The following is a 24,965-nucleotide window of genomic DNA, read 5'->3' as shown; positions in this document are numbered from 1 at the left end:
GAATGATATTTTATATATCAATCCATTTGCCTGAGAATTTCATGAAGTCATTATTTTTAATAGCTGAGTAGTACTCCATTGTGTAAGCGTACTACATTTTCTGTTTCCATTCCTCTGTTGAGGGACATCTGGGTTGTTTAGTAAAGTTTATTTTATGAATGTTGGAGCATAGATGTTCAGAACTTTGAGTTCATCTTGGTACATTTTTCCTTTGATGAATATGAAGTGTCCTTCCTTATCTTTTTTTGATACCTTTTGGTTTGAAAGTTGATTCTATTAGATATTAGAATGGCTACTCCAGCTTTTTTTCTTGGGACCATTTGCTTGGAAATATTTTCCAGACTTTTACTTTGAGGTTACATCTGTCTTTGACACTGAGGTACATTTCCTGTATACAACAAAATGTTGGGACCTGATTATATATCCAGTCTCTTAGTCTATGTCTTTTTATTGGACAATTGAGACCAATGATGTTAAGAGCTATTAATGAACAATGATTGCCGCTTTCTGTTATTTTTGTTGTTAGGGGTGGAATTATGTTTGTGTTCCTGTCTTCTTATGGGTTTGTTGTAAGATGATTACTTTCTTGCATTTTCTAGGGTGTATTTTCCTTCCTTGTGAGGGAGTTTTCCATCTCTTATCCTTTGTAGGGCTGGATTTATGGAGAGATGTTGTGTAAATTTAGTTTTTTCATGGAATATCTTGGTTTCTGCATCTATGGTAATTGAGAATTTTGCTCGGTATAGTAGCCTGGACTAGCATTTGTCTTCTCTTAGAGTCTATATGACATCTGCCAAGGATCTTCTGGTTTTCATGGTTTCTGGTGAGAAGTCTGTTGTAACTCTGATAGGTCTACCTTTATAAATCACTTGACCTTTTTCCCTTACTGCTTTTAATATTTTTCTTTGTTTTATACATTGGTGTTTTGACTATTATGTGATAGAAGAGATTTCTTTTCTGGTCCAATCTATTTGGAGTTCTGTAGACTTCCTGTATGTTCATGGGCATCTCTTTCTTTAGATTAGGGAAGCTTTCTTCTATAATTTTGTTGATATTTACTGGCCTCGCTCTCTTCTATGTCTATTATCATTAGATTTGGTCTTCTCATTGTGTCCTAGATTTCCTGGATGTTTTGGTTTAGGAGATTTTTGCTTTTTTGCATTTACTTTGACTGAGGTGTTGATGTTTTTGATGGTATCCTCTGCACCTGTGATTCTCTCTTCTATCTCTTGTATTCTGTTGATGATTCTTGCCTCTATGATTCCTGATCTCTTTCCTAGGTTTTCTATCTCCAGGGTTGCCTCCCTTTGTGTTTTATTTGTTTCTATTTCCATTTTCAGATCCTGTATGGTTTTGCTTAATTCCTTCACCTGTTTGATTGTGTTTTCCTGTAATTCTATAAGGGAATTTTGTGTTTCCTTTTTAAGGGCTTCTACCTGTTTACCTGTGTTCTCCTGTATTTCTTTAAGAGAATTATATATGTCTTTCTTAAAGTCACCTATCATTTTAGGAAGTGATTTTAAATCAGAGTCTGGTTCTCGCGTGTATTGGGGTATCTAGGCTTTGGGGTGGTGGGAGAACTGGATTCTGATGATACCAAGTAATTTTGGTTTCTGTTGCTTAAGTTCTTGCCCTTTCCTTTCCCCATCTTGTTACCTGTGGTATTAGCTGGTCTTGCAGTCTGTGACTGTGGCATGTCCCTCCTGTAAGTCTGAGTGCTAGCACTCCTGTGAAACCAGTTCTCTCTGGGTAGATTTTGTATATGTGGCACAGGGTCAACTCTGGGTGCAGATGGAATCCAGAAGGATCCTGTTCCAGCCTTCTCCTTGAATCCTATGTGCTTAGCAGGTCCCTCTTGGGGACCTTGAGCCGAAGCATTGGTCTTACTTGTGTTCTCAAGTGTGTTAGAACTCCTGGAAGACCAGCTCTCTTGGTGGGATGTGGATATGGAGAACTGTGGCACAAGGTAAGCTCCAGGCACTGATGGAAACAGGAAGTGGCAGGTTTATTCTTTATCTATTACACTAACCTGATTTTCTTACAGAGGTGTATAAATAAATTCTTTCCATGAACTTCATCTCAAATATCTGTACTTTATCCACTGTTGTCAGAATAGGTATCTAAACAGAATTAGCTCCAATCTAGAGACAGAGGAACTCTTCTATCTTCCTCTTCTTAACTCTATTTAAACAGAAAAAAAATGCATTTCCACTCAAGGAATACTCTACAACAACAAAAAGCTTCATATTGATAGCTATTTTTCTGTTTCAAAACAATCAATTGGCAAAAACAAACCATTTCAGCATCAACATAGAAGTGCACTCCATGAGTAAAAGTATAGACCAGAATATTCAGAATGATGCAACCCTCAGAGAAATGTACAGTGTAATGTCATTTTAGTGAAAGTTTGGTAAATCTATTACTTTATCAAAGAAAATGAATGAACACAATTTTAAACTTTATAAATTTTTATGGGAGAATATTTTTTAGACATTATGTCTATTTTAAAGAACATGTTTTTATCTGGGTCCATTAATTCTGTTCCAGATTAGTTTTTCAACTGCATCATTAGGAGTAGACTTACTCTTGATAGGCATTTTTCAGAGTTTTACAAAATAATAAAATTTTGAATATTATAATCTGTAAAAAGCATTTTACACAAAATATCATAGTTCAAATTTGTTAAACTTAACAAAGTTAACTTAAGTTTCAATGAAGCATATGCATTAGCATATTAAAATCTAAAGAGACAATTTTGAAACATTTTAACTATTGTAATATGGTCTTTGGTCTCTGGTGCTCAAATTAGCAAGTAAATTATGAAAATAAAAACTATATCATGTTTTTTATGATAGTTTATTATTACACTATTTTTTGATTGTTGATTACTTTTTGTATAAATTCATAAAATTTAGGTATATGAAATATTAAGAAAACCTGCACCCTAACAATTTGCTACAAACAGTTTACTTTGTTCATCTGTTTTATGGAGTTGAGGTGGGAAGGGTAGGGATCAAAAAGTAAAGGGCTTATAAGAAGATACAGCATCAGCATCTAATGAAAGTAAAATATTTCTGTCGCTTGCTTATACTTATATACACATTCACTTAAGAAAAATTGATTCTGATTTTTCCTTCAATTTGAATTCTGAGAAAAGGCTGTGTATACAAAAGCCAGGTATAAATGATTAATGTTTATTATAATTTTTAGGCACAGTCAGTTAAAATAGTACAGTGTGTAAAATGTTTATCATATATGCACATTTTATTAGTGTTTTTTTTCTTTCTTGCAATAGAAAAAAATGTGCATTGATAATTCTGGCCAGTAAACCTGCGGGATATATAATGTCTGTGCATCTGATTGATTCTGATGATCAACATATCTCTAGGCACCTTTAGTGGAAATAACTAAGGCTTTACAATTGCAGAAATTTAATCTTCATTTACAAAGCATTTTTGTGATCCTATATTAAAGCACCATCAAAATAACTTGCAAGGAAGACAGAATAGACACAGCCAGTGTTGTAGACTCTCCTATGGTCCCCATCTGCACACAGTCCCATCCAGAACTTTCCTGGATATTTCGGCAAATTGCCTTTATAGTCATATTTTCTGAGCACATTGATCTATATTTTTATTTCCATTGATTTGTTTTACCTTCCACCCATATTTAAATAAAGGCACTAATGTTATGTTAAAAGTATTTTTCATCTTTTACTGGAAAATTCACCATTGAAAAAATTTGCAATATAATAAATATATATGGGTGTTGATAATGTAATAAATTATGTTGGTGTCAGGGCTTGAAACAGCATAAACAATAACACAACATTCATTTTCCACCTTATTACAGTGACTATTTGAACACATACTGCATCGTTTCTACTACATATCTAATTCTCAAGATATTCGTTTAATAATGGACAAACTAAATGAGGAACAATGAAATGAATTAATCAGGCTCTGGAACTGGGTTCCAAATCCAGGATTGAAGACATTTCACCATCTGAGACTACTTTTCCTTCTTAGAAAATGTTTATTGAAGTCTAAGTGTAACAGTGTTTACTTTCTGTTAACAACAGAAGGTTAAGATCTTAAGGTGCATCTATAAATGTTACACATTTGCTTATTTCTAGATTGTTTTAAATCAGTCAGAAATAATGAGCCATTAGGTGCTGCAGTTCATCGACATTATCTGTGTGTCCTTGGAGTCGCTCTTTGGTTTGCTCTGACCCCTTGCTCCTGTAGGGTGAATGAGATCCCTTCCTGTTCTTAGAACAGAAAACATGAGCTCAAGCATTGAACTGTTTTGTCTAGTTTCAGACACTGGCAAATAAATCTAGCTCTCACTGTTCATCTAATATGCTTATTTCATTGCCTTTTAAAAGTAAGGTTGAATTTTAAATGGCTAGAGAATTTGATCCCTATTATTGTTTTCTCCGTGTCTTTGTATTGACCTTAGGCTACAATTATATTTTATTAACTCAAAGGCTTTCTTTAAAATGAGTATCAGCAAATGGAACACCTTGTTCTAATAAGCAGAAGCTGTTTGTTAGTTTTGGTTTAAAATAAATGTTGTAGTCCCTCCAAAACTGAACATAATCGCCATTCCAGTGATGGTCAGACTTGGTAAGAAATCATTAAGGATTCTACATCTTTGGGCGGTGGTGGTGCACATCTTTAATCCCAGCACTTGGGAGGCAGAAGCAGGCAGATTTCTGAGTTCGAGGCCAGCCTGGTCTACAGAGTGAGTTCCAGGAGAGCCTATTACATAGAGAAACCCTGTCTCAAAAAACCAAAACAAAAAAACCAAAAACAGAAAAGCAACAAAGAATTCTACATCCTAAGGCTTTCAGCATAATTTAACTCTTCCTTAAAATTCCTCATGGTAATTTTACCATCATAAGCTTGTTTGAACTAACTCTTCTTTTTGTTTGTTTGTTTGTTTGTTTGTTTGTTTGTTGGAGCTAACTCTTAAAATACAGTATTATTGTTTGGCCTTTGCTTTCTTAATGTTTTTCTAAAGTTCAAAATCTGGCAAAAATCATGTTATGATAGATTATATTTGTGTCTAGAAATATTGTTCCTGCTACTTTGACTTCTCTATCACAGAAGACACCAAAACTCCCCAGCAGCACACCATTATCACTGTGGAAACGCTGCCTGGTACTTTTAAATGAAAATAGCTGTTGTTATAGTAACAGAATTTAGATTTTCAGAATCAATACATAAGGTCAGTCCTCTGTTTTAATTTATTTTTTATTCTGTATAAGAAAAATGATAAAAATTATTCTATTTGCAAACATATAATATTCATTTACGTGCAATTTCACACTTTTATAAAGAGTCAGGATGTAATTTATGTTTATAAGTGCACCATATATACATCTTTAAGAAATATAGCATGTTACCTTTTAAAATGCTTCTTCTTTTAGCCACTTTTATGTAAGATAATTTAAAATATTTTATACAGAGATAGTATTTCTCTGAGTTTTAACCTATGCAGGACTTATTTTACTGTTCATATCTTATGTATGAAAGCAGAAGTGTGTGTGTATCTCTGTCTATGTGTGTCACAAGTGTGTACAAATATGTATAATATATATGTGGTGTAGGTCTAAGTATGTGTGTAATACAGGTGTATGTCTATGTGTTTACATGTGTATGTATGTACAGATTTATTTGTGTACACTTGTGTGTGAGTTCTATGTTAAAATGTATATGTGTATATACATGTGTATGTGTGCATATATGTGTATGCATGTACATATGTGTATTCATGTTTGTACACATTTACAAACATGTGTATGTGTGTACAAGTATGTATACATGTGTATGAGTACATGTGTATATGTGTGTACATATATGTATGAGTATACATGTTACATACATGAGTCTACATGTGTGTACATGTATACGTGTGTACATGCATGTATGTGCATGTATGTACGTGTATAAATATGTGTGCATGAATGTGTATGTGTTTATGGTATACATATGTGGTGTGTGTGTGGTAGGTATCTATCACCTGGAAGCTTTTATTTCTAATATTTAAGAAAACTGTAACAAAAAATTAACATAGCTTTGGAATACAGCCTTATTTAGTTCTGAAATTTACTTTGTTCCAGGGTACAAAACTATTTCAAAAGAATCAAAAAGTGGATGTCCCAAAATCCAATGGTCCTTGACAAGTCAGCATTTCCAGAACTAGAGGAGTCAGACTGCTACACTGGCCCTTTCAGCAGAGCCAGGATTCACCAGTGAGTGTTCATCTCTTTTCTATGTCCTGCTTTGTAGTTTTCATTTCCTGAGCTTATGTAAAGACAACAAATAACTGGGGATATTCCCATTGACCACCAAATAAGTCAGAGAATGCATCATTGTATTAGAGTTTATATTTAACTTAGAAACAGCATTAAGGGATTCTATATAAATTTCATGATTTGGAATTTGTCAAGTAATAAGAAAATATTAATATATAGACTGGCTATCTAAATACTCATTAAAAGAAATAACTGTGGGACGCTGAGATGGCTCAACAGTTACAAGCACCTGATACTTTCAACAGAGGAGTATCTGGCGGACACATGGAGGCTCAGAACTCCCTGTGACACCAGTTGCAGGGAACCCAGAGCTCACACATGGAGACTCACAACAGTTTTATTCCAGTTACAGGGGATCCACAGCACACACTTGGAGTCTCACAGATGTCTGACTCCAGTTACAGGCGATCCATAGCACATGCTTAGTGAAGCACAGCTGTCTGACTCCGATTACAGGGGATTCACAGCACACACTTGGAGACTCACAGCTGCCTAACTCCAGTTACAGGGGATCCACAGCAAACACTTAGAGGCTATTAACTACCTGTGACTCCAGTTACAAGGGATTCAACAACATCTCTGGCTTCTGCAAGCACCAGCCATCATATATATGTGTTATATATACATGCATGTAAGCAAACACCTATACATAAAAATCTTTTAAAAAGAATTATGGTAGAAAATAATTCATTTAAAATAATGGCAAAAATATTAGGACTTCTTTTAACAATAACACTAATTAATTTAGCAATTAAGCAATTTGGTTTAATCTTACTAAACTAGAAAAAGTGATAACTTTTTTAAGGAAAGACTACTTGTCTCTCCTTTTCTTGTCTCTCTCTTTCCATCTTCGTCTTTGCCATCCCTTTTTCTTTCTCCTTGCTTTTTTTCATATCTGTTTATTTGTCCGTGCTTTCATTCCACTATTTTTGTTTAGGTTCTACTGCTCAAAGTTCATTATGATATATGTCCTGCCTTCTGCCTTCATGTCCCCCCTTGGACAAATGGTGCAGAAAAGAACGTAATTGAAAGTCTAAACAAAATAAAGTGAACACACAGAGAGGGAAACATATGAAATATGGTATAAGACCAATGCTGGAGATGGACATAGAATTATCCTTTCCATTTCCAACTCCAGTTACCCTCAGAGATGAGGGTAAGACAGAGAGAGCATGGACTCCCATGTATAGAGAGCTCACCACCCAGGGCCTTCATCAGCTTTCTGTTGAAATTTCACAGAACCTTAAAGGCCTGTGCTTGCCCCAAACAAAGTGAAAAAAATGTTATTTTCATACATATTCTTTAGTTTTCTTTGAAAACTAGAGGAACTATCTCAGTCTTTGAAAATCACTGATTGGATCATGAAAACATCTGGCTTGTGCCTCCCCAGTAGATTTCCACTGATACTTATCATAAAATTCAGTTTATCATTTTCAGTGTAGGCTACCATGATGCTATCACAGTGAGCCTCTTGCCATCTTCTGCAGACATTGTATGATGAAGCTACACAAACCTTGGGTCCATGGTGCAGCTCTGGTGGAGCTCCAGCAGAATCATGTCTTCTTTTCTCTTCTGATCTATTCTCTTCCTGAGCTTTGTAGCGTGGTTTTCTTCCTACTAGTCTGCCTCTATTAAACACCACTAAGAAAAATAATGTCAGAAATTCTTGCCTTTGCCTCTTGCCCCAATCTCTTACTACATCATTATGTCATTACATTTTATTCACAGAAACCAGTTGGATTTATTTACCTGTTTGCATATACCACCTGCTTAATTCCTCCATAACACCACCTCCCACAAACTGAACTTGTCTGCCTAAGAACTGATAGGCATAAATCTTTCTGCTGCCTATAGTAACTAAGTCTCTGAATTTATTGTATCTGAATACAGAGACGGTACACAATATTAAACACTGAGGAACTCAACATGTAATAATGGGGGCAGCTATGCAGATTGAGATAAACAGGGTTGGGTAAAACCTGTACACTGAGAAAGACATGGATAAGATGTCATGAATAAGAGTGGGCCATATTCAATGTAAATGATCTGGGAAACCTTTTTAAAGGAGGAAAGCCTCTATCGGAATGTGAAGACACTATTGATAATGATAATGAGGAGCAATTGTTACAGGAGAAGCAACATATACAAAGAAAAGAAAGGCAGGAAAGAAGGAGATTTTTAAGGTGATAGTAATTATGCAATTCATTATGCAATCAGACATAAAAAACAGAGCCACAGAATCAAGACTGGGGTGGGTAGGTTGAAGCACAAGTGTAGACAGACATTGAAGGAAAGTAAGAAGGGTAATCATGTCCTTTAAAACATGCCACAGCCATGCTACAAGTAGGATGTGCTCACTTTACAGCTAGCTGTAAAATCAGGTGGAAATTGAAGTTAGGAAGATAGCCGTGTCACAATCCAAGTCAGGAACCCTGACACTCAGAAAAATGGAAGTTGTACTGTGGAGACAGGTGATTTATCAGGAAAGTTACTTAGCTTAGTAGCTCTTTGAATATGTCGGATTAGGAGGAAGAACGGGATAGAATAATTAATACTTTCAAATGAAATGCCTGACAAAAGATGGTTTGTCATATACAGAGCTCAAGTCTCTAAAAGCAGAGTGTCACAATCCGGTGAGATCCAATCCATTCCACTTCTTGGAGCCTCCCAGTTCAATATAAACTTTTAAAAAAGATCCATTCTCTCAATGTGACATCCCCCTTAGCTTTCTGTATCAGCCACACTCTCGGGGCTCAGGGCTTTTCTTCCCAAACAGATACATTTTGGCATATGAGGGGAAAAGAACTATAGGACATCACTAAGCTCTGAAGACTGGATAAGCTAGAATTGAAAGCTCCTGCATGGGGATAACATCAATGTTTAATGCACTCTACTTGAAGCTACATTGCCTGAGGGGCACAAATGCCAGCCTGTAAATGATGGACTTACTCTTATTCTATGACAAACAGGACATGTAAGAATTCCAAAACCTCTTTACAGGCTGAAAGAGGATGCTTAGATGAATATTTCACCCTTCTCTTTATTTTCTGTTATCTGTCACTCAATTTTGTTAAAGAAGACAACTTCTCCCTAGAACATTTTACCTTTATTACCTTTAATTATAGAGACAGATGGCGGAAACCCAGGAATTCATAATAATGAACACATCTTTGTTCTGCTCTGAATATTAAAAGCAATCACTTTGTCTTAACAGCTTTATAATAAACAATAAGGATACCTTCTTCAGCAATGCTACTCGAAGCAGGATAGTTTATCACATGCTGGAGCGCACCAAATATGAAAATGGAATATCAAAAGTGGGTAAGAACATTATTTTACAGACAAAGTTTAAAATAGAAAAAAGTTGCATACATAATAACTGACGTTTTTCCCTTTGCATTCAGTCTGAAATGTTTAACACATTAGAAACAAATTCTATAAATATTTTGTGTTGTTAATTTTCATTAAAATATGTTTAGAAAGCAATTGCTCCATGTTTCAAAATATAAATACACAATGACAAAATTTATCCTAAACTAATAGCTGTTTTAAATGAAAATTAGGTTAGAAAGGGCTCAGCATGGCTTTACAATATAAAATTAGTAATATCAAATAGACTACATTCTATTTGATATAATTCTATATCTATATTTTCTATTCTATAATTTTGGATACTCATAACCATTAAAACTTATATATTTTCTCATTATAAACAGTTTTAAAATTCTCTACCTGTAGATATATACTTATATAATTTATTTCTCATTTGTTCTATCTTAAACAGCTTATATTGCATATTTTCAACTCAGAGATTAAAATTAGTTTCTAGCTCATTATTTAATTTGAAAGATCTTAACAATTCAGTAAGTAAAGAGCAAATTATAAAACTATTAGTCTAATGTAATTCCATTTTCTCAATATGTAGAAATGAAAAATATATGAAATATTGAAAGTCTACAATAGTGTGTAAGAAAACTATGAGAGATTATTTCTGTAATATTTAATTGATACTTATTTTAGCTTATTAAATTTTGTGTTATTTGCTGGAGTTAGCAGTTTATAATGCAAAAGAAAGTGGGAGATTTGAAGCTAGAACAAGACTGCAAACCTTACACAGAACTGGAAACAAAACAAAGCCAATATATAACTTGACCTTTTAATTGTGAGGCTGATTTGCAATATTGAGGAAAACGATGTTATCCAAATATTCTAATGTCTTTTAAATGTTGGCAATCCTTGGAAGCTATCACAGTGCTTCCGGGTTGTGTAGGATGGAGAACAGCGCAGGTGTAAGAGTCACATTCATTGTTTACTTGGTGAAGAAGAATCTTCAGGGCCTGGTGGGTTTTTTGTTTGTGTGTTTGTTTTTGTTTAACAGTTCATTTATGACCAGGCAATTAAAAAAGTTATTTTGGACACTAAAACTTTATCCAAAAAATGGGAAATTTCTGAAGAGCTCAAAAATTAAAATGCCCAGAGTATGAGCTGAAAAATTTCCTACATAATGGAAACTTGTGATTATAGGTTTGTGTGACATTTTAAAATGATAAGGATATATCTTTTGTGTAAAATATGCTAAACACAGAAAAAATAAAATAAAATAAAAATTATTTCTAAACACAGTTATCAGTGGCAAATTTATAGAAGAAAGCTAAAATATATCATTTCAAAATATGTGTATATTTTATATATACTTTTTCCTTTAAAAAACCTACAGAGCATTTTATCAAGTTCTTAGTATCACATGAAATACTGCTCCAATCACCAGTACAACAGTCTCAACAGTCTCTAATAAGCTCTCACTAAATTATAATTATTTTCTGAGCACCTAATGTAATTGTGTTTGCACTATGATAAACAATTCCATATTTCAGGTATACATACTATTTATTTCATATATTAATAAGTAATAGCATATCAAAAATTCCTCTTCACAAAAATTTCTGAGTACTCATTCTCAAGAGAAAACTTCATATCCACACATTTAATGCAATGACAAGTGTGACTGTGACATTTAATGACCTTTCCACTTAGCAAAAGCAAATGTTTTTCTGTTGTTGTTTTTTTTTTATGAAACAGTCTTTCCTCTCAAATGATGGGAATAGAAGATTCTTCTTTAACTAAATTTCACTGTATTCAAAAGCTGGTAAAACAGGTTTTCTTGGTTCATATCATCACAGGAAGTGGGAATTAAGAATTTACCACATCGCATTAAATGAAATCTTGTGCTGATAATGCTTGCAAATTAATCCTAAGAGAACACACACAGGCAGAGTACCCATCTCAGAATTACTGTCCCTGTGCCTAACGTGGCTATGGCTGTCATTTGAATTTGTTTTAAAATAATTTTGCGTCTCATGTGAGTTTATATATGCTTTAAAGAAAAACCTTTATTGAAATTGACTAATTTTTCATCTCTCTTTAGGTATTCGTAAGCTTATCAATAATGGCTCATACATAGCAGCATTCCCCCCACATGAGGTAATTTTGAAAAATAATTTCTGTTTAGTAAAATAAAAGAATTTCATTCGGTGGGACTATATTGGTTACTTTCTATTGCTGTGATCAAACACCATGACAAGTAACATGTGGAGGAAAAGGGTTATTTGTGCTTCAGTTTCTAGAGACCTAGAGTCCATGATGGGGGTGGTATGGCCAAGCAGTAAGTATGGTGACTGGAGCACCAAGAGGAGAGCTCACATCTTGAGTAACAGAAAGCAACCACAGAAAGTAACTAGGATGTTGCTGTAAGCCCACCAGCCCCACCCACAATGATGTACTTCCTCTCTCTGACAAATCTCTTCAACATCCCCAAACAGCTCCACCTACTGAGGATCAAGTTTTCAAATGCCTGAGACCATTAAAGACTCTTCTCATTTTAACCATCACAGTGCCTGAACCATTTCATTCATTTGAATCGGAGTACCCACATCTAGAACAGTTCACTGAGACCCTATTACTATCTCTTACTTGCACAGTGTTCCCTTGCCTCCAAAACATGTCTACAGTTTGCCCCATGAGAGGAATCCCAGACGCCATGAGAACAGCTTAACATTCTAGTGCCTCTCTGTTCCAATACAACACACCATGCTTCATCCTGCTTGAAATACATAATCATTCCTAACAAGGAAGGTTCCTGCCTTGTGTTGTTATTTTAGAATGCTTGAAAGTAAAAAAATAAGACCATAATCAAAGCATTCATGTATTTGCTACCTCACTTCCAGTCAGATTACTGCCTTACTACAAGTTTTAAGAAGCAAGCTGAGGTAGCCCTGAACAACCAAAGTAGCATCTATAGAATTCCCCTGGCCCTCTACTATGCATACTCTTGATTTATTTTTCTTAAACTTAAATCACATCTTAAAATAAATTACACATGTCACGTCTTTACTTTCAAAGGCCATCATTCTCTGATTTAAAAAGTTTTAGCAGTGAGTGAGCTCAAAAATTAGAGTATATGAGCAATTCGCAGTTCTATATCACTACTAGCAGATAAAATAAATTGGAAATGTATTTGTTAATGAGTTAAATGTTTCAAATGGATTATTTCTCATTTGAAATTAACCCTGTTACTGATAATAATATAATTTCATTATACACATATGTAATCCAGTTATATAGTTAGTTGTAAGCCTAGGAAGCCAAAAGTTAATGATCCTCATGAAATGCCCACTTACAATAAAATATGGAGATAATCATCATGAGCCATTTGTGAACACACACTCATGAGCCAATACATATTTTCCCATGATTGTGGCAATACAGAATGAAGTAAATATTCTCTCATTTAATATAAAGGAACACAGCACAGAAAAATTAAACACCATTTCAAATAATGCCACTTAATAAGCAATAAAGTGATCAGAGAAACACAACTAAGGGAGTCATTTAGCAACGGAAGGTTTGGTTCATTTTCTAGGGTACAGTAATTTTCTCTGCAAAGTTAGCTTGAGCACTGCCACCTCACTTGAGTTTCTCATTGCAAATTTGGCAGCTGTCAAAGCTAAGTTACTGTTGATAGTCCTTTTCATTTGTGTATATAAATTATTTGAAATATAAATAAGTGACACATATATACCAAAAGAGTAAGAAGTCCCATTGGTGAATTGGAAATATTCTTTAAAATAAATTGAGAAATACTAAAATGGGTTCAGGAATAGACTATTGATGTGAATTTCTATTTACAAATGATAGAAAAGCAAGATTTACAAGGAAGGAAACAAAGTCAATGGTATTAATCTGTAGTCCATTAAGGGTACTTTAAATAATGCCTTCCTTGGTATTGATGCTGGATGTTAAATCCAATCTCATAATCTTTATTCCTAGCCCAGAATGCTTTTTTCTTACAAAAAAAAAAAAAAAAAAGACAATAGCTAGAGGAAACATCAAGTCATCAAGTGAGAATTAGCAGGGAATGGCAAAAGAAAGTGCAGATGCAGAGGTGCAGATGCATGAGAAAACTTTTTCTAAGACACCAGGCAAATCTATAATTCTTTGAAGGATGATTGGTGGAGGAAGAACCAATCAAATGTGTGGTTGGGGAGCTCTGGTGATTTCTGAGCCTTCAGAAAGGCTCGCGAGTAGGCTGTAGTTATCTCTTCAGACAGATATCTCTTACAGCTCACCACTTAAAAATATCAAGTTGGAGCAGTATAGTCGTTGGTGCTAAGTGTGGGTTGCATAGTGGTATTCCAGGTATTCTAAATTTTAACATCAAAAAAGATGTATAGTTCGGTGACTAAGGATGGGTGATTGGCATATATTAGATTTATGAGTAGTGACTGCAAAAGAGTGGCAGGTTTGCTATTCATCCTTTCATTTAGCCAGGCAGACAGCAATCTAGCTCCAAAAGCAAATACTCCACTGGATGTGCTATGCTTAAAATCAAGATCCTTTCCTTCTCTGTCTTTAGCTTCAAATCATTAGACCTTAAATAATTGGGAAAAAATAGGAAGGATACCTTGGGATTGTACCTCCCCTAACTAATTTTTCTATTTTATTTAATACATAGATATTGCATACACATATGTGATCTCTGCAGTCTTGAGACACTTGTAAACCAGAGCTCAATGAGTCAAGATATCTTTTTAAGTTCTTAGCCGCATTGATTAGGGAGCCACAGCGACATGAATACCATATACAAAATTTGAAAAGATAAGGTATAACTACTTAAAATTTGAAATATCAGATATAAAATTTTAGAACCCTAGCATTAAATATATAGTGGCTCCAAAGGTTATAACACCATTCTTTAAAGTAAACGTTTATTCTCTTTACATCTGTAAGTAAAAGAAAACTTTTATAAATCTAGTTCACTCCTTAAAGCAGAATAATATTCAATTTCTCAGTGAAAGATCACAAGAATTTTGTCATTGATTGTAATTTTTCCAATTAAGATTCCTGAATTCCAAAGGTAAACTATATACTCTAATTTACTTAAATAAAAAAGGCCCAAATTATTTGAAAAGATTATTTAAAACATTAACTTCATATAACTATCATATTTCCAGTGACAATGGCATTTACCATTCCAGTGGGAGCTTAAGTATATAATGTCTATTGTTTTCATTAAGTTGGTAAATTACCTTCTTAAGTAAACACTAGTCTTTATTCAGTTCAAACTTTGGTAAGAAGATGGACTACAATCAATATTATTGTATCTGTCGCAGGGAGCCTACAAGAGCAGCCTTCCCATCAAAACCCATGGACCTCAGAATAACAGACATCTGTTGTATGAGCGCTGGGCACGCTGGGGAATGTGGTACAAGCATCAGCCTCTGGACTTAATCAGGTACTGTAGATGGGCTGCAAACTGATCCCTGTCATTTTTCTAGGCTTGGAATTTTTTCTTAGCACAGTGATATCTTCAGTTAGAAAACAATCTGCAGAAAAGAAACCACTAAATGTTTCTTCAAGGGAAGGAACTCAGTGTATGGAAGTGGCTACAGAGTTATAGAGTAGATGTGAATAGCCTTTAACAACATAAAACAGCTAGTATATTTGGTGGCAAAGGGGAAATGACAGTATTACCCAGTCCAAGCAGCAGGGTGGGGAATACCAGGGAAAAGAAAATGATTCTGGGTTTCATGTTCTCCTACCATCAAGTCTTCCAGTATTTTCTTGCCCACCATAACATTTGACAGTGGAGCCAGTATAATTAACTACCTTAAAAATTAAAACAATGAGAAGCACTAAACAACTATGAGAGCAGACATGAAAACAGCCAACACAACACCTATGTATACATGGTAATCTATCAGTATTCACAAGTGATTAGTTCTAAAAATAGTTGATGATTTGCATTATTTATGGACGAATGGAAATAAAAATGGAACATACTTGTTTAGTGTAGACACAAGTATTTTTTGACACAACTGTACAATCTATGGATATTTGAATCTGTAGACATAGATCTTAGTGATAGACAGGACTAGCTACATTGTCTTGTAAAAGGTATTTTCTTGTGGGTAGTTGCTCTTCATCTATTGATCAATCATCTATTTATTTATCTACCTATCTATCATCTATTATTTATCTATCATCTATAATCTATCTATGTATCATCTATTTATTTTGGGGACAATGTCTCACTATGTAATCCTGAATGGCCCGGAACTCATTGTGTAAACAAGGCTGGCTTTGATTCGACAAACTCTACCTAATTCTGCTGGGATTAAAGACATATATTATCATGTCTGGCCTTGGTTTTAACTTGGGGATACTTACCTTTCATTGTCATAATTTATTTTATTGCAAAAAAAATTGTTCATATAAAAAGTATGAAATACATAGTACTCTTCTGAATCTCTGGCTAATGTTTCATATGTATAGAATAAAAGAAAAACACATTCATATTATTAGGCTATATGTGTTGATATTTTTATCTGTTTATAGAAAATAAATATAAAATAGTTCACATTTGTTTCACTAATTGTGTCAGCAGGAGGCAAAACACTGAAGGAGTACTTGTAGAGAATTCAGTAAAGAAGTATATATAGAAGTGGGAGGGAGGAGCAGGAGAGCCAAGTCATAATGACATGCTCAGTGAATAGTAAAATCTAGAAGCAACTATTAAGACAGTTATTAAAAGATGCAAATGAAGAAAGACTTACAAGAACCAACCCATGTCTAACTTGGAAAGACATTCCAGATACAAGATGTGGCATGAGGAAGAAGCAGTTGTAGACGAGCCGTGACCCAAAAGAAAGGAAGCCCCCTACCAGACACATCTTGAAACCATCAAACCTGTCTGAAAGCCAGTATTTTAAAAAAGAGTGGATAAGGGTTCACAGAGGTGAGCTTTCTGGGACACACGGTAGTAAGTAGAATAAGAACTTGGAAATAAACAGGATGAATGCACAACAAATGTTATTAGTTGATTATACCCAATAATCAAGATACTTTGATTCTTAATTCTGTCAACTATGACAAATTCCATCATATCCTAATATATATAGTTAGAAAGGTTATTGTTTTGGAGACTTATGGATACAATATTGTGAGATATGCTGCCTCACATTTTTGTCATTTTTATTGATTTTTTATTTACATTTCAAATGTTATTCCCCTTCACAGTTCCCCTCCTCGAGCTCCCATCCCCTCCCTCCTCTCCTCTGCCTCTATGAGGGTGCTCCCTCACTCGCCCACCCACTTCTGCCTTAGCGGCCTAGTATTCCCTTCTCCTGGGTCATCAAACCTCCACAAGACCAAGGGGCTCCTATCCCAGTGATGCCAGATAAGGCAATCCTCTGCTACATATCCAGGGAAGCCATTGGTCCCTCCATGTGTACTCTCTGGTTGGTGGGTTAATTCCTGGGAGCTTTGCAGGTGAGGTCTGGTTGGTTGATATTGTTGTTCTTCCTATGAGGTTGCAAACCTCTTCAGCTCCTACAGCCTCTTGCCCTAACTTCCCTATTGGGGTAGGAATTATGATGATGGTTTTAAAGAAGTATTTCAATGGGAGTTACTATTTCTATCTACAGGCAGCATTGCCATTGTTGTGTCAGGCAATTTAAGCAAACATTGTGTATTTAGAATACATGGAGTCTCTATTAATAAGATCTCATTATGCAGCTATGGTTTGATTGCTCAGAAAGAAGGACAATTTTCCTAGAAAAGCATTTGTTAGTTAAAGTAACTAAGTGATGATGTGTCATGAAAGATATACCAGAGAGCAAGAATAAAATAAAGAAGTACAGGTGATATTTCAATAAACAGCACTTCTTAGGAACTTAGTTGTTCTTAAGAAGTGATGTAGAAATGATTCAGGTAAACTACATAAGATCATGCATATATTTACGGGTATTTGTGTTTCTTTTTCTCTATAATGAGAGAAGAATGGTGTGTGACTGTGGGATTCTTTTCATCATAGCTGATGGGTTTTCCACAGACAAATCTGGTAATGTCATGTTCAGTAAGGAAATGCCTTAGTGTGATACATAAAAGACAAAGGTTATCAATTCTTCTATTTTTAAAGGAACAATCATTTCTGGAGATGTGTTTTTATTGCTTTCCCATTTTAAAATTGATTTAAGTGCTTAATAGCTAAAGCTTATTTGGTTTCAATCTAATTTACTGTGGAAACTACTTGAAATCTAAAGGAGTACTTTCAAAAAAACATCAGCTGAAAAAAAAAAAAAAACAGTGGTATGACATTCCCAAACGCCTTAACAATAGGTATCAGAGGGATTTAAACTTTAAAAAGCAAAGCTGTTGAATTAAATGGTTAGTTTTTTAAATCGTAGATACCAGGGTTTACTTTGAGATAGAAGTTATTTCATCAGGCAGCAGATCATTAACTGAAGGTAATTTTAAATAAAACAGACAAAATGAAAGTGCTTTAGTTGAGCAGCAGTGGGGAATCCCTGTAATAGTAGCCCCCTTTCCCATCTTCAGGATTTTGTGTAATCATAAGGAAGAATTACGTATTATAGATGGTTGTAAATACAAGTGGTTCTACAGCAAGTTCAATTTGGCCACCTTAATTAGTCTGCAGCTAGGTTCCCCATCTCCTGACACTCATTGAAATCTTCTTTGGTCCTATATTAATATAATAACATTGCTTATAATACTAATAATCCTATAATAGTATATAATATTTAACTAAGCTTCAACAAAATGCAGGTCAATGTATTAGTGTCTTGTAGGCAGATCAGTCTCTGCAGTCCACTATCCCCTTTATTATAAAGATCTCACATTGTTTACAGGGAGAGAAAAAGCAATTGACAAAAAATAGCAAATGAATTTTCTTCCCAGCAAGAAACACTGTGAAACATCAACCTTTAACCCCATAGCTGGCCTGGGATGAGGTGAGCTGAGGGGGCCAAGCTAAGTAACCAGTTTTAGAAAATGGAGAACTCACAGTAGTAGGAAAATCAAAGGATCATTTATACCAGTTCTTTATAAACTAAGGAACTATAGAAACCGGCATTGGAGTGGGTGAAGGAAGAACAATTGAGTAGATCTTAGAACTGCCTCATTAATCTGCCACTTCCATATCAACGGAAGACTATTAAAGTGTACTTATTTCTTTGGCTTCTTTTGCTTTTCTAATAATGGTTGCTAGTGAAGCAATGCACAGCTCAACCTTCAAGATTAACCAGTTTTGGAGGTGCTGAAGAATTTAGAAATAAAGGAGAGTTATTAGAAGGTGCTAGGACTTGTGACACTAATTAGGGCATGGTTCAGAGCAGTGTGGGAACAAGAACGAGACCTTACAAGGGTTGGAGAGTGACTCAGGAAAGGCTTCCTGGAAGAAGCAATGTAAAGAAAAAGACCAAAGATAGTTAATTTTAGTTGTTACCAGTGATAAACATAGAAAACATGCTCCAGACAAGCAGTTTCAGTGGAAGAAGACAAGATGTAACACTACAGATAGAGCTTGAGCATGTCATACCAGGTGTGCCAGTGGAGATCCATTTACCCTAAGCAAGGAATCCGATCAAAGGGCCAAATGATCATTTGTTTTATTATTTCTAAAAAAAAAAAAAAAGTTTAGCTTTGTTAGTTAGAGACTAAAATGATAGGCCATTCAACGGATTGAGAAGGGCAAGGATTGGTTTATGAAAATCATTTGAAGAAAGTTGGAATAGAAGTAGATACTATTGAAAGTTGATCTTGTGTTGTCCTTATCCTGACCAAGTTTACAGAAAACCATCGTTGTCCAACTGGGATTCAAATAACAGCTAGGAGAGGACCGATGACAAGCACCTGGGCTGGTAGCCTCAGATTTCCTCTGAAACCTTCACTTCTCCTAGTATTGGAGATTGTCAGGTCATTTCTCTCACATTAATTCAAACAGAAGACTGGCTTTCTGTACAGGCTGTACTTTGGTGAGAAGATCGGCTTATACTTCGCCTGGCTGGGATGGTATACTGGGATGCTGATTCCTGCTGCAGTTGTCGGCCTGTGTGTTTTCTTCTACGGATTAGTTACAATGAATGAAAGCCAAGTAAGGTGAGCTATGATGAGACATGTTTGAAGTATTTAACCTGCTCTGTGGAAGGGCAAATGCCTATGAGTGGTAGAAATAAATAATATAACTTCTATGTGTGTGTTTTGTTTTGTTTGTAGTCTGTGAGAAGATCTTGTAAAATGCCATTTTGATAGGTTCATATGCAGATTCTTTTAGATATGTTCCAAGAGGTCTTTTCGCTGTGCAAAATTTATTTTTTCTAGTATGCATTACATAATCTAAAAATATCATCAAAGTGGGATTTGACAAGTCAGTCTTACATCAAAAATGTGATTATCTTTTAAAAGAGAGAGATAATCTTAAAAATTGGAAAGAATTTTTTGCATTAGTTTTCATTTAATTTAACTCTGTATGATTAATTCACATGTAATTTAACTCTGTATGATCAAATTCAAACTACAAAGAATCTCTGTGGGGGCTCGTCAGTTAACAGACTTACTCTTTTCAGAGGACTGGAATGGTTAGACCACATTTAACTAAAGCTCCAGCGGATCTGAGATGCCTTCTTCTGGCCTGCAGGGATATGTGTATACACATGATACAGATGCATACACTCAGGCCACTTACGAATTGTCCACTTATGAATAAAATAATTAAACAAACCTTTGAAAAGAAAGATACCCTTCATCAAAATTCAGTACTTTGTTTTCTCATCAATATTTATGCAATGATCTTGCTACTAGGAAGTTCTTTTTAATAGCTAATTCTAATATGAAATTATATTGCTTCTTGTCCCTTTGGTTAGAATCAAGTGTAGTCTAATATAAAATTATATTTCTCTTTAAAATATTAACATATGTATAATATTTTTGCCTGGAAACAAAAGTATCTCCATTGTACTTGAGTTCAATAACAAAATTCTTTGATTTGAAACCTCTGAAATCCCTTAGGTTTTCAAGATATACATTGAAGATAAAAACTATATGATACAATCATAGATTTGTTTTGGCATTGTACATAGTCACTCTGTCTCTGAGAGGCAACATCATACTTTATAAACCTCAGCTTTAAAGCACTCTCCTTCTCTGCTGCCTTTGATGGTTTTCCTGTACTCTATTCAGTTGAGTTCTTAGCCTCACAGAATAGGTTTACGAAAGGAAAACTCATCTTTTACAATGAATTAAAAAACATAAGCTTGTTCTTTTCTAATGGGAGACAAAAAAGAAATAGATCTGGAGGGGAGAGGAAGTGGGGAAGAACTGGAAGGCAGTGAGAGAGGGAAAATTCTAGTAAGGATCTATTCTATGAGAAAAAATCCTTTCAACAGAAAGAAGGAAGGGAAGAAAGAAAGGAAGGAAGGAAGGAAGGAAGGGAGGGAGGGAGGGAGGGAGAGAGGGAGGGAGGGAGGGAGGGAGGGAGGGAGGGAGAAAGAAAGAAAGAAAGAAAGAAAGAAAGAAAGAAAGAAAGAAAGAAAGAAAGAAAGAAAGAAAGAAAGAAAGAAAGAAAGAAAGAAAGAAAATGACCACTGAGTAGTTACTGCTCAGATTGTATCCATGGAGAATAGTCTCATGATTTGTAAACTTCACCTAGTTTTATAAGACATAGACAGCTCTCTCAATCAAAACAAACTTGAAATATGCAAAAGAGTATAAATATGCACAAATGGTAATAAATGCACTGCTTCTTTTAATTTAGTACTAGTGGGAATCTAGATTCTTTTATGTAAAATAAATATTTTCTTTTTTTACCTTTAGTACAAGGTATGTTTTAAAAACATCAACAAAGTCTTCACTTTGTGCCTATGGGTGTTATATTACCACTACTGCAGTCACAGTGTAATTAAGATCCCGTTAGACTTTCTATTCTAAACCAAGATAAGCAGCACTGAATATCTTGACTTTCAGAATTTTGAAAGTGAAATTTTCCATTCAATGTGCCAGACATGGCTGAGTGCTGGCTGCTATCTTCATGGGCAGGCAGGGAAGAGACTGAGTATTGTTTTGTGTTGATTCATACTACTCTCTTATTAAGCTCCTTTTTGTTTGTTACAAAGTATTGAAAAGACAAACATCTGGATATATGGGTCTGTTTATTATGAATCTACAAAATATAGACAACCCAAATGCCATCATATTACTTTTGTGTGTGTATGGTCTTTGTTTTTACCTTTTATTAAAAAATAGATTTTTTTTCTCACATGTCTTGATTACAGTTTCCCCTCTTTACTCCTCCATGTTCCTCCCCACCCCCACTTTCTCTGATCCCTACACTTCCTCTTAGGAAATAAACAGACTTCTAAGGGCTAATACATTTTAATATAGTATAATGATATAAGATAGAACAAAAACTAATATAATAAGAAAATATGAAACAAACAAGCTAAAACAGGAAGAATGAGGAAAAAATAGCAAGAAGACAGCACTGATCCATCCTGTTGATCTAGAGAGAGCTGTTTTCTTGGTGACTTCCATCCCTTTAACGCCTCCAATCTTTTCATCTCCTCCACATTGTTATCCGTGACCTGAGGGGAGAGATTTGATGGCGATATCCCATCTTGGTCTGAGTGTTCTAAGGTTTCTCACTCTCTGCATATTGTCCAGTTAATGGTCTCTCTGTGTTTATTCCCATCTGCTATAGAAGGAAGCTTCTCTGATGGTGGCTGAGCAAGGCACTGATCTATGAGCATAGCCGAATATCATTAGCTGTTTGGTTGCTGCATTTTTTTTTTCAGAACGGTAGTATTTTGTCCCTGGGCTATCTAACCTCAGGTGTTTGCTCACCCAAGCAGTGTCAGGTATGGGTTCCATCTCATGGAATGGGCCTTAAGTCACTACCGCCAGCTTTGTGCCACATTGCACTAGTATGTACAGGCAGGACACCATTGTGGATCAAAGGCTTCCTGGTTGGTTTGGTGTTTACTATTCTCCTTAGAGAGCATGTGAGTACCTTCCTGTACCAAGACCCCTTATTGGGGTAAAGGCTTCTATGTAGGCATCAGCTTGATTTCTGCTTGTTCAGTGTGTTGTGTAGGTATTGTATTCAATGAAGAAGCTTTGTTGTCATATTGTGGAGAAATCTGTAGTCTTGGCAACAGACTGGATTATTTTGGGGTTCCAATGGAACCACTTTCGCCAACAACACACAATTTGATGTAACCTAATCTCAGTACTAGAAGGTTCATTTGCTGACAAGAGATATACACTCCCCCAAGTTATATGACTATTTCATTTAGATTGCATTAGATTTATATATATATATATATATATATATATATATATATATATATATATATAATGTCCATATCACCTCCAAATGACCCTTAATTCTAGCTCTCTTCCTATATTCCCTACTTTATTCTCCTCTTCACATCTCCTCCTCACTTAATCCCTCATTTCAGTCTCCTGCCACGATATATCAGTTATCTATTCTGTTTCAGTTTCCTATCTGTCCCACAAGTCCTAGGAAGAATGGTTAGCATACAGATATATGAAGTTCAGTAGCTTTATATTATATATTACATAAAGAATTTAGAAGCATAAATGAAAAAGATCTCATTTACGATAATGCTAAAGTGTGGATTATAGAGTTAAATGGCTAAGAATATTATAGGTATCATGGGGGCAATACCAGAAGAAAATACACACACACACACACACACACACACACACACAAATGCATATGCACACAGAGAGAGACACACACACCAATAAGACAGAACTTCGGAAAATACAGGCCCACATTCCATTAGGACTGGAATTTGACATTTGTTCCATTAAAATTGAAATACTTGCCAAATTTACATTTGAATTTAGTGTAATTCCAATCAAATAGCTTTTGATGGTTTTAAAAGCAATTTAATCTAAATATTCTAAAGAAGTAGTATGGATTTAAGTTTACAAAAAAGAAAATAAAAATTTAAAATGCAATAGAGTATGTACTTCATTTTTATAAGAATTGATTGCTTTGGCTTAATAAATGACATCTTCCAAATTGTTTCTACAGATTATATTTGGTTATCATTGTCTTAACAGCTAGTACCCACATATAAGTGAACACATACTATATTTGTCCTACTGGGTCTGGGTTCCCTTACTCAAGATATTTTTTATAGTTCTATCTATTTACCTGTAGTTTTCATGATTTCATTTTTATAATGGCTGAGTAATATTCCATTGTATAATTGTACCACATTTTCTTTATCTTTTCTTCTTTTGAAAGACTTCTATGTTGTTTCTAATTTCTGAATATTATGAATAGAATGGCAATGAACATGGTGGAGTAATGCCGCCATAGTAGGCTGAAGTATTCTTTGAATATATGCCCAAGAATGGGATAGCTGGATGTTGAGGACCTTCTTCCTGAGGAATTTTCACACTGATTTTCATAATGGCTGTATAATTTTTCACTCCCATCAGCAATGGATAAATGTTCCCCCTTACTCCACGCCCTCTTCAGCATCATTGGCGCTTGTTTATCTTAGTCCATTTGATGGGCATAAGATGACACCACAAATAAATTTTGATTTTTGTTTCCTCATGACTAAGGACGTTGAACATTTCTTTAAGTGTTTCACAGCCATTTGAGTTTCCTTTATGGAGAAATCTCTCTTTAAACCTATACCCCTTTTGTAATTGAGTTATTTGTTTTTGTGATACTTAATTTTTTGCAGAGTTGAAAATCTTTCCCCATTCTATTCTATTTGATAAAGTCTTGCTGCTTTGTTTGAATGACAGTGTCCTTATTCTTTTCTTTGCCTATTATTTCATGAAGTGCCATTTATTAATTGTTAATTAGTTCTTCTGCAAATAATGTTTTCTTCATAAATTATCCCCTGTGCTTATACATTCGAGGCTATCCCTTACTTTCTCTTGTATCAGGTTAAATGTACCTGGTTTTATGTTGATAGCTTTGATCCATTTGGAGTCGAGTATTCTACGATGTTAAGTATGAATCGATTTAGAATCTTCTACATGCAGTTGTCCAGTTTTAACATCAGTATTTACTGAAAATCCTATCCTTTTTCCAGAGTATGTTTCTAGCTGCTTTATCAGTATCAGGTAACAATAACTGTGATCTTCACTGATAACTGTGTCTATTTTTGTGCCAATTCCATGCAGTTTTTGATATTCTGTACTATAATTTGAAGGCAGAGATGGTGGTACTTCTTTAAATATGCAGGATTGTTTTAGCTATCTTAAGTACTTTATGTTTCTATATGAAGCTGAAAAT

General features: G+C 34.8%; 1 protein-coding gene across 1 annotated transcript in view; it reads left to right on the top strand.

The window, feature by feature from the left end:
* The window catches only part of Ano3 (anoctamin 3), a 319,679-nt gene that overhangs the window by 187,711 nt on the left and 107,003 nt on the right, over positions 1–24,965 (top strand). The window contains exons 8-12 of the mRNA XM_052181396.1: positions 6,128–6,259; positions 9,537–9,643; positions 11,748–11,803; positions 14,992–15,113; positions 19,643–19,777. Of these exons, the coding sequence (XP_052037356.1) occupies positions 6,128–6,259; positions 9,537–9,643; positions 11,748–11,803; positions 14,992–15,113; positions 19,643–19,777 (552 nt within the window). The remainder of the gene's footprint in view (positions 1–6,127; positions 6,260–9,536; positions 9,644–11,747; positions 11,804–14,991; positions 15,114–19,642; positions 19,778–24,965) is intronic.

The sequence above is a fragment of the Apodemus sylvaticus genome, chromosome 5, assembly GCF_947179515.1.
Source record: "Apodemus sylvaticus chromosome 5, mApoSyl1.1, whole genome shotgun sequence".
Taxonomy (NCBI): Eukaryota; Metazoa; Chordata; class Mammalia; order Rodentia; family Muridae; genus Apodemus; species Apodemus sylvaticus.
The sequence above is the reverse complement of the archived record's forward strand: the minus strand, read 5'-3'. Positions and strand labels throughout refer to the sequence as shown.